General features: G+C 26.8%; 1 protein-coding gene across 1 annotated transcript in view; it reads left to right on the top strand.

Moving 5' to 3' along the window:
• The first annotated feature begins 1,455 nt into the window (after window positions 1-1,455).
• Window positions 1,456-12,034, top strand: part of LOC123262093 (myelin regulatory factor-like protein) — a 43,422-nt gene continuing 32,843 nt past the window's right edge. Inside the window, exon 1 of the mRNA XM_044724118.1 lies at window positions 1,456-2,644. Coding sequence (XP_044580053.1) covers window positions 2,596-2,644 — 49 coding nt within the window. The 5' untranslated portion in view covers window positions 1,456-2,595. The remainder of the gene's footprint in view (window positions 2,645-12,034) is intronic.

The following is a 12,034-nucleotide window of genomic DNA, read 5'->3' as shown; positions in this document are numbered from 1 at the left end:
GTAGCATTGATAATTAAAAAATGTACGATTTATTCAAAATAATGAAACTATCAGATCTGAGAATATATATTGAAGACATTAGTAATTGATAGTAATCCTATATTCTAAGTTAATGAGTATAAATGTATAAAAAATATTTTTCAAATTAATCGATTTTTTTTTTAAATTAGTCATTTTAAATTATTAATTACTAGTGTCTTTGTAGTGTGAAAAAAATGGCAGAAAAGTGAGCTTTTAACTCACTTAGAATATATAAATGTATAAATCACAAATCTCAGAGCTATATATTATAAAAAAAAACAATAAATAAAAAATTATAAAACTAAGATGTCTTAATATAAATATTATAAAAGATTAATTAATATACAATATAGCTGATAAAAATTAACAAAATTGACTCAAAGCTGCTTATGAATTTTATAGTCTCTGTTGACAAAAAAAAAATTATATTTAATTTTGTTCATTCCAATTTTTAAGTATACTACGAAACAGATTCACCGATAATAGTGGTAAAAAAATTGAATCTCAATGCTTGTAATAATATTGTAGGTGTAATTTTATCTTTCATATCCCTACGTGCCTAAAAAAAAAAAAAAAAAATACTGAAACACCGATAAATTATTATTTAAAAGGCCTCAACGATTATTAGTTTTGTATTTTATCTTTATTTAATTATTTAAGTTATTTAATATTGATTGAAAATAAAAATATATTACGCTCAGTAACTGCTAGTATAAATAAAGTATAAAATAATGATATTGATGAGCAATTAATCAGCGCGTGTGTATTTTGTGTTCAGCGAGCGCAAGTATGTGATATAAATGTGTAAAAAAATTATAATTATTATATATTGTACAGAGAGCGAATTATATTTGTGAGTGTAAAAGAGTATATATACAATAATTGTGAATCTAAAATTAAAAAAAAAGCAAACAAATTAATAACAATAATATTATTTATTAAAACTACACAAAATCATAGTTAATTCAATTAATTGTATTTAATATTATAATTATACATACATATAAATTTAAAAAATAATTATACTAGTAACCTTTTGGTGTTCAATTGTACTTACGTGACTCATAAATATTTATAGTATCCAAAATTTATTTATTATTATTATATTTAATTATTAGTTAATAAATTTTCCTTAAATTTAAACTAATTTAAACTGCGCATGCGCGCCTGTTTTATCGATTTCAAAATTTCATAAAGCCGTAAAGTGGCGCCACCTAACTTCATAATTTCAAAGTTAGTGCGACAAACCGGTTCTTCTTACAAATTTTTAATTTTTCTTCCATGCGGTATCTTCAGAAGAAAAAAAATAAACATAAATCTTCCATCTTTAATGCAAGACACAATGACATGAAAACATAACTTATTAGTATTAAGCAAAAACAATAATTAAACAAATGAAAAAGTAAAAATTAAAATAATCTATTCAACTAAATAGTCACTGATTGTTGTCCTTCTCAGCTTCTATTCACATCAAAAGCAATCAGTCTATATTTATTTATTGTAAGTGTATAATAGTGCATTGTGTGGTGGAGTGTACAGTACCATACCAAAGAATCACGTGATCACATGGCTCTGTTTCACAGTGGTTATTTGATGAACACGCAAGTGTATTCGGTGGGATGGTGGGGCCGTCAGAGTTGTATCGTGAGCGTGCAGCAGCCTGTGTCGGTTAGCGCACATTGGCGCATCATACTGTCAAGAAAATAATATCAAAAAAATTTACATTAATTTTTAACAAAATAACATTTTTTTTAATTAAAACATTAAATAAGTATTTTTCTGTTTTTGTTTCACTGGTTACCAGTCAGTTTAAATTGGTCTCGGTGTTTATGTACGTTTTCAGTAGTGAATACAATGTCAATTGTAATTATGACGAAAAGAGTGCGCTGAAGAAAGAAGAAATGGGAAAACTAAATGAAAAAATAAAATTATAGTGTAAAAAAAGTGTAAACGACTTGAAAGCTAGCCAGCTAGTGACTTCCGCTCTAGACGGTGGTTGTTTTAACTATGCAACTTGTTCTCCTGGTCCTGGAGAACTACTTGTACAGCGGACCCACTAGACGTACTCGTGACGTTTATTTTTAACGTTGTGGTATGCTGGAAACTTGATCTGATGCTGTACTAATTTCTGAAAGTCGTGCTATTGTTATTTTATTTATATTTATATTATTTATAAATATACAGTAAAATAATAAATTGTGATAACGGTTAATGCTGGTTATGTTGTGCGCGCCAAATGAATTATAAATAAAATGACAAATGCTGGCATTGATGATATGATGTGAATTTTAAATTGATATACTGGTTTTGTTCTAACACGTTTGTTTGAAGTTATCGGTTATTTATAAAATATCAATTAATAATTATCATTAAAAATACAGTACAATAAGTGGGATAAATATCAATTGAAACAAGAAGACAACTATCGAGTTAAGTTTTAAATCTGAAGAATGGATTATCATTTAAATTACCTTGGAGATCTTTAAGATGTTGGACGGGTTGAAGAGAGTAGACAACCAACAAAATGGGACCCGTTAAGATCCTAAAGGGATCCTGGATCCCAACTACGGAGGCATGGATGTCATTGGGGACGGTGACGAGCAAACCCTCCAGGCTATTCTCGGTAATTATTAATATTTTTATTAACAATTAAACTTTTATTTACAGGTAAAATATTAGTGAGTAGATTAATTTTATTTATTTATAAGAATATAAAAAAATAGGCGATGAGGTGAACACTATTTTTTATTTTGATTGGTGCCAATGACTTGTACGAGCGAGTTCAGGGCATGTTTCACCAGTCATTGACCTTTATCGTGATCAGAATTAAGGTGGATATTGAATACGACTAATGGAAAGCGCCGTGGCATGGTAATAAAGTCACCGAGTTGTTCTAGAAGGCTCCTTTTTATTTTTATAAGCCTTCTAACCATTGAGATGTCGCTGATTATTATTGTTTTTATTATTATCATCATCATTATAATTATTAATATAATAATTTGTAATGAAAATAATAATCATGACATTATGTGCGAATTACAAGAGTAAGTAAAGAAGAATTTAAGAGACAGAGACGGTGAGAGTTTGTGAAATTGAGGAAGAAGAAATTTAAAAAGAACTCTTGAGTAACACAACTTTGCTTGGATATATAAGATATAAGTATGGTGACTTTATTTTGAATTTACTGACTGACTGCTACTCCTTCCACCACTATTTCTGCACTTGTACCACCACAGTGCGCCGTTTAAGCAACGTTTCACTTCATGACAACTACCAGCTCAGCAATGACGACAGAACAGTTGCATCGGCAAAATGCATCAAAACAATTTCCGGTGGACAATTGAATTTATTTCTATCAATAAATGACATTTTAAATCACTTAACTAATCTACTACAAACACATCTTCAGTCATATTATTCAATAAATAATATAATAACTCAATCAGAAATAATACATAGTTCAAATCCGGATGTTAATTTAATTACAATAAATTTTACAAAAATTTTTTATAATTGTCAAAATATTTAATAATACTTCCTGTTAAGTGTATGCTGAGTTTAATACCCTACTTTTATTTTAACTTCACATTAATATTTACTTCCCGGTTTGGATTGTTATTGTTACTATCATTATTATATTATTCTATTGACGAAACAAAAACTCTCAATTCAAATACCTGTTACGCGTACTGTCATGTCTAGTATTTTACTATGCGCAACAAATAGTTCTACTGTCCACTATATTTATATGTAAATACATAACATTCTTCTTGATTCATACTTCGATAATATTTCTTCACACTAAAAATTAAAAAAAAAGGCCATTCGGCAGCCAAAATGGAAGTAGATTTCATAATGATTAGAAAAAAAACTACTAGGATTGTATACAAAAAAAAAAAAAAAATTCATTGAGAATAATGATAAAAATATAAATAGATTTTTATGAGACAAGTTGGACAAATTAATCAAAAATACGACTGCAAGAGTAAAATTTCATTGAAAACCTACAGACGAATCGGTTATTTTAAGTTTAGGAGAATAAAATGGTATAAAAATTGAAGCTCATTTGATGGGCTTTAAAATGCAATTTAGAAAAATTCGATGTTATTTTATTCAAAAGTTATGCTCGAAAGAGTCTGCCAAAAAATGAATTTTTATGGTTTTGAAAATTTTGAAACCCTGTAATTTCTGAACTACTTGACCGATTAAGCTCATCTTTGAACTTGGCCTTGGTATTTGTCTAAAAATTAAGTATGCTGAGTTTGGAAAAGATATTTATATATATAAACTTTTGAACTAATGGTATTTTCTGAACCAGCTTGACGAATTGAGTCAGAAAATAACAGAATTTTTTCTAAATCTGCATCATGAGGACAAATGCAATAGTTAGATTTCTATGAAATCTACGAAAAAAGAAAGAAAAAAGTAAAATTATCCAATAAATTTTTGGAGTAAAAATTAAAAAAATAACTTGGAATTTATTACACTATGCAATAAGTAACAATCGACACACGATTGGTACAGATGATATTTACCGTGTAAAAAAGGTTTGTTTTTTAAGTAACATTGTAATGTAATGTAACGTTGGAGATGTATATGCCTGATGACAAAGGGTCAGGAGTGGAGAATGAGATAAGAGGGTGGGAGAGAATAGAGAATGCGGAGAGAATTTAAAAGAGAGGGAATGGAAAGGCTGAGATCTGGAAATAGTATTTTATTTGATTTAAGTGTATGGAATATATGTACATACATGTAACATAACATGTATAAAGAAGTCTCTTTACTTAAGTTGGATCTTAGATCTTGGGGGTCTTGAGTCTACTTGACTCGTATCCTATCGGCAAAGAGACGTGCAGCCTTTCGCGCAGTATAGGTAACCACATACACGAGTTTTCATACTTATTTTCATCTTATTTATCGAGTATGTACGTGTGTACACCTTGCGCGTTCCATGACGTCATCAAGCTGCGTACATTCACCTTATTAAGTACATCGTGGCACTTATTATCGAGGACAAAGGTTATAACGCTGTCAAGGAAGAGAAGGAGGAACAGATGACCCCACTGTGATTATTATTTATCCCGCATTCATTGAGATTTTATCTACACATGTATGTGTGTACAAATTTTGAATTTTTATTTATTAATATTCATATTATATTCTTCATATTCTACAAGCGTATATCGTTTTAACTTGACTAATTGATGTTAACATTATATTCCATGTCGCTAATTAATCTTAAACTTATTTATTACAATACAAGTAATGTACATTGTAATTATAAATTTAACGTTGATTATAAGGTTATTTACATTAAGATAAAATTGTCATGAGCATGAGGATTTAAGCCGCGAATTGCGTATCATGCGAGGAAGATTAATTGGAGTAAGTTTACTCTTTTTTTTTTCTTTTAAGATTTATTTACATTTTTAACTATAGTCTTCTCTGTTATTTTTTTGAGCTAGTATTTTTTCGCTCGGCGGATAAGTGAATAAAAAGAGGATGAATGAAATTTGTACATCGTACAACCTCGGTTTATTTTTATTGTTATATTACTCCGAATGAGCATCTAATAAACTAAACAGGGAATGTGTAAAATAATATTGTAATGAATTGAAAAGAAACAAGAAATTTCTTGAGAATTTAGATACAGATCACGCAACAAGTTCCGGGATATTTTGACGTGTCAATAGATGAATTAACGCGGAAGACTATATATCTTATGGTTGTTGGTGTTAGGTACTAGGTACTATATTGAGTATTGTCGAGGCTCTATGCTGGTATGGATAATTATCGAGGAGAGTATATGATGTGTGAATAGAATATTATATTAAGGATGAGAAGCTTTTTTTTTCTTACACTTATTATTTAGAAAAAATTTTTTTTTGTCAGTAAGGTAAAAGCCCCAATAGATGATTACGTACCAGTATATGATCACTCTATGTATTTTTATACCTATATTTGTGAATATAGATATACAGATACATGGAGTGATCATATACTGGTACGTGATCATCTATTGGGGCTTTTACCTTACTTACACTTGTTATTTTTAAAATAAATTTTTTTGTTGACGTTCAACCTTAGTGTAGATCTTGGCTCGATATTAAACACGAAACGTAATTTTTCTTGAGGCTGAGAACGGATATGTAAATTTTTAAAACGGGTTTTTATTTTTGACACGTATTTTATTCAACTAAAATCAAGGTTAAATAATGTGTAAGATTATTTATAAATATATATATTGTATCTGGAGGTTTTGTTTTGATGGAAGCAAAATTTATTTTTAATTTTAGGCCCGGAAATTTTTATTATTCATTGTATTTACCAGGTCGTTAAAATTACTCTAAGATCTAAGACGTAGACGGAGATAAAATTGTTTTCGTTTTGTAACAAGGTTTAAATTTTAAAATTGTTAAGTATAAAAAGTTGGATAACTTTTAGGGATATTTATTTGAATAAAATAAGCTTAGAACTTTTATTTAAAGAGATAAAGAAATTAGAATGCGAATATTAAAAATAAAAAATAATATGGAGTTAAAGTATGAGCGAAAGAGCGATGGCCGTCGTAGAAAAGCTTGGCGGTCGCAAGCTCTACTCCGGTCGGAATCACCAACCCCTAGAATTTTATTGGACAGCGTCGCGACGGTAGTTCCACCCTCAGCGAAAGCTCGAGCATGCGCCTGTCATCCGTTGACATTAATAAATACTCGTGACAAAGTATTGTTATTTTGTTTGTTTTTCTTTTTTAAACTAAAACTGTAACCAGGTTATATGGTAATAAAATGAAGGATATATGAACTGAAATTTTAGTAGAAAATTAAATTTATTTTTAACGATATTGAATGCATGAGTCAAACTAACTCGGAAATTTTTTAATTTTCTTATAATATATATTTTATTTAACTGGAAAAATTTTTATTATAACTAATGTGAGTTAAAAATATTATCATTTTAGTTATTATTATTATTAATATTATTATTGTTATAGAAAAGGAAACGTAATGATAATTACTTGGTATTTTCCTCGAGATTCCCATCATTATTAGTAATAACTTCATAATAATTCAAAAGTAATTTAACGAGGAAATTATATACTGCTATTTTGAACTATTCGTCTGTAAAATAATTCTTCAATAGTTTGTATCACGTGTAACTGTAGTAATTGTTTATTATTATAGTTAATTATTGTTATTTTTTATAATTTAAAAGTTTTTTTTTCTCCTTATTACATTGTCGAGTGATAATAACGATTATTATCTTTATTATTTATAATGAATTAGAGTTAGAAGAAAAATTAAAAATTATTGTAGTTTTTTCCAGAAGTCAGATATTTTTATTTTAAAGTAAGAGAAATTTTTCTTTAACCAAAACTTTACTTCAGCCAAGAGAATTTTCTTTTTCATTATTATTTTTTTAAGCCATTAATTTAAAGTAAGGATTTAAAGTTACTAATTTAAAGGGAAAGAATTCTAGGAAAACTAGTACTAACGAGAAAAATGAATGTAAACAGGTAGCTAGTTAAATTCTCTATCTAGTTCTATGACATTTTTGCTTTAATTATTCCACGGTAATTGCTATTTGAGAAAGAAAATAAATTTCAACATTAATTTCGAGTCAATTAATTCTTTACTCATTTTTTTTAACTTTGAAACTGGTCGCTAAAAAATATTCATATTTTATTCTTAACATTTTTAATTATTTTCTCTGGTCAAATATTTTATATCTTATATAATATAAATCAAATATCAATAAAATAGTTAATCAATTAATATAAAAAAATTGCTAATTAAATTGATTGTTTTCATATTATACAAGATTAATAATAAGCACACGCACCTGTATGAATTTAAAGTGAGACTTGAAAGATTTTAGAGAGTGAGTTGTGTATAATCAGTTCAATACTTTAAACACTATTATATACAATAGTATATGTGTATGATAGTACATAAGCGCATCATCGTACGCAAAATGGTAATTAATCTTATGTCACTTGAACTCTCTGACATGTTTTAAATTTACAAATATTGTTATTATTATTTTGTGATAAATGGCGATGATGTAGGATATGAAATAAACTCTAGAAGTGGGGGTTGGAAGGTCGGACAACGGGGTGGTTTGTTTAATCGATGACTACAATTCGCTTACTCGTGGTTCTTCTTTTCCTTTCGGGTCTTACTCTTATTTTCTGGCTTGGAATTCATTTTTAAAAACAATTTCAACCTTTTTTTTTGCAAAAATATTTTAATTCAAAAAATTTATCAATTAATGACTACTAATTTTTTGTTCCAACTGTAAATTTTAAAAAGTTCAGGCACTGCGCAATTGTTATTTCTATAAAAAAAAATCTATTCGTGGTTTATATATATGTATTTAATGAGACATACACAAAGTTTCGCAAGCAAACCAAATTTGGCACCAAGTTTGACGACTTGCGGCTCTTCAGCGCCTTTTTCAGGCTTTCGTGACTCGATACTTAACAGTTTAAATTACTCGTACAACTATTTATATGGGAAAGACTAAAAAAACATCAAGACTAACTAACTAAATATTGTATTTTTTATAAATTAAATAATAAAGTAAGTTATAAAAATAACTTACAATGACATTCTTATGATTTTTCTTCTCTTGCTTTTCTTTGAAGATCAAGAATATTCTATAGCGTCATTAATATGGTATGGGTATTCATGGTTATTTCATAATCAGGTTGATGATACATTTTTCTGTGAAAAGAAAATTCTACGTAAAAAATTAAATGGAAGGACTAGAAAAGTCAAATCATTATAATGAAAATACAGTAGAAGTAGCATGGAGGTTGAAATGATGTTAAAATATAATAAATTCGTCAAGCTTTTATCACAAAACTCGACTTAACATCTTTAACCTTTCTGCTATTATTGTTATACAATTTAAGACTGGATTTTCCGACGACATTAAAGTTAGCAGTCACTTCACAATTTTTTAATTTTATTTAACAAAAAAATTTCTTTTAAAAAATTGCATTTTTAATTTTTTAAAATTTCTACCTGTCAATTTTTTTTCTAATTTTTTTGCACTAATTTATTTCTTAAAAAAATTCTAAAATTTGTTAAATATCTGTTACTTTAATTTTCATGATTTTTCAACTGAAAACAAGTAACAGCAAAAATTTCAAAAATTCTAAATAATTTTCTTTGTTTTATTGTCATAATTTAAAATATTTTTTACATCATACGAATATCATTTTTACTTTGAATTGATTACAATTTTATACTCCTACAAAAAAAATAAAATAAAATAAAATTCATTTAAGTAAGAAAAAAATTTTATCGTTAACAAAAAACATATTTTAATAAAATTGATAAAAATATCTTCAAGATCAGTTTACTAAGCTTTTACATTATAATATTTCTGGTCAATAAATAAAATAAATACCGACAATAATGTAATGTAAATGTAATTACAACGGTCGCATTTATTTACAATGTGAATGTCATTCCATTCCATGAATGAAATAAAAATAAATAAAAAAAAGAATTATTATCGTTAACGTAATATAGGTAAAGGCGGTCGCGTATACACAAGACAGTAGTCCACAGCCGCCGTATAGCTCTGTTACGCCCCAACGTTCCAGATTTTCCAGCGAGATTGTTTATACGCTCAGCAAAAGAGAAAGATGAAGAATATATAACGTGAACTACTTGCAAGATACTATAAAACTATTTATTACTATATATATATATATATATATATATATATATATATATATATATATATATATATATATATATATATATATATATATATATATATATATATATATTCTAAATATTACACATTACATATATCACTAGACTGAGCGAATAGTCATCAACTGAATCGCTCCATATGTAGGGAGAACTCTTATATTATCCAAGTTATAAAATCTTATATTGAATAAAAAGAATGATCGTTAAAACGAATGGTTCAATTAAAGAAGAAATAATAAAAAAATTAACAGCTAATAAAAAAAAAGGAAATGTCTATTGACATAAAAATTCTTTGGTAAATTAAACAATTTTAAATACTCTTCCTCTTTGTTACCTAATTTTTTTTTTATTCATTCATGAAATTTGTTAATTATTGTTACGATATGACTTTTCTTATTTTTACTAGGAAAAAAAGTATTTCTATTAAGCTTTTTTATAGCAACATTTATTTTTAATAGTTAAAATAAAAATTTTTATTATTGTACGACGGTTTTATTTTTCTCACAGTATCAAAACTAATGATTATAAGCGCGTTTTAAAATCGTTTTCATCCGGCTTCCTGCACACAATGTTCGTATTTATCGGGTACGAGAAATATTATTACACGTTGTAGTTGTACACTACAACTACTCAGACAAAGAAAAATAAGAAAAGAGATGGATGGATAATGAAAAAAATAAAGATATATCGCATTGATGTAATGTGGGTGCTAGAGTACTAACGATTGTATTGTGATTTCTTATCATACTTGTCGCGATCTGTCTCTTATTTATTTTTTTCTATTTTTGTTCCTCAATCTATTCTATCTACATCTAATCAGACTACACAGACTATTTGATACATCACGGAGCAGGGCAGAACGTATGATGTAACACCGTCGCTGTACAAATAAATATTACACCCATTTAGTTTAAATAAATAAAGTTTATTCTGCTTAGTTACTCATTTTTCAAATAATCTTTTAAGAACAGTTTTTTTTTTATTTCAATTTTTTTAAGAGCCCATTAATTGAATAAAACTGTTTTAGTTTTTAAATATTACATTTATTAATTTTATAAAATTATTAATTGAATTTCATTAATTATCACATACAAAAAATGCAAGATATAAATTTTTAATTTTTTGAAAAATATATAAAATATAATTAGTATTTTCTTTTGAAAAAATTGTTTTGTAAATTATTAACGTATTAAAAATTTTAATCAACTTCAATTTTCCAAGCAATACATAAGTGTATATTTTTTTTTCAACGTTCAAGCTTTAAATTAATGCATTAATAAAAATTTTTCACTTTTCAAAATTGCACTAAAATTATTTTAATTAATCATTTTTTGTAAAAACAAATTTTTCAAAATATTTATTCAAGCAAAAAAATAAATTTTATTGTTTCACTAAAATCATATCTAATTTTTAAAATAAGAGTACAAATTTTTATTAAAATTTATTCATTTAATTACTCATAGAAAAAAAAAAGAATTAAATTTAAAATATTAATGAAAAAAGTCACTTTTCGCAAGTATGAGTCTATTCTCATTTTTTCCGTGTATTTATTATCGAGTCATATAACATACAGCTTATGACTTATAACTATATCAACTATAAGTATAAAGTTTACCATTAATTCACTTCATAAACATATGATTAAAAACTTCAAAAAAAAAAAACTCCTATTACAATTGTATAATTATTTTCATTATAATGTAAGATACTTTCCAATGATCTTGACATGAAAAATCTAAAATAGATAATCCATTTAAATAAGAAAATAATGAATGTATAAATAAATAAATAAATAAGTAGAATTGCTATAAATAAAAAATTAAAAAAAAAAACTAGTACATGTACATAAAATCGGTGGCATTAAATGAAAAATCATGTGACGACAATGAAAAACGAATGTTAAAATTTAAAAGTTACTCACGCAAACCTTTACACTACATAAACTGTAAAGGTAATAGCAATAATGTGTACTTGTATTGTAATAAAAAATGCTATAATAATGTATGTATATTAATAAGGTGGATTTGAGAATAGGAGGAGTAGGGATCATAAGTCACGGTGGCTAAGGCTAAGATGCCCAGAAAATATAAACGCTAACTATTACTGAAGAATCATAGCGTACGCCTTCGGTTCTTGATGTCCTGATGTCGTGTTTCACCATCTAGTCACGCTAGACTATTCAAACTTCCTTGTCTTCTTAGTTTTTATCTCTCTTTATCCTGTCTTATCTTATGTTACTTTGCATTGATATATATACATAAACATACAGACTTACTTTTATTTCG

Source organism: Cotesia glomerata, linkage group LG3 (assembly GCF_020080835.1).
Source record: "Cotesia glomerata isolate CgM1 linkage group LG3, MPM_Cglom_v2.3, whole genome shotgun sequence".
In the NCBI taxonomy this organism is placed as follows: Eukaryota; Metazoa; Arthropoda; class Insecta; order Hymenoptera; family Braconidae; genus Cotesia; species Cotesia glomerata.
This window is presented reverse-complemented; position numbering and strand designations above follow the sequence as displayed.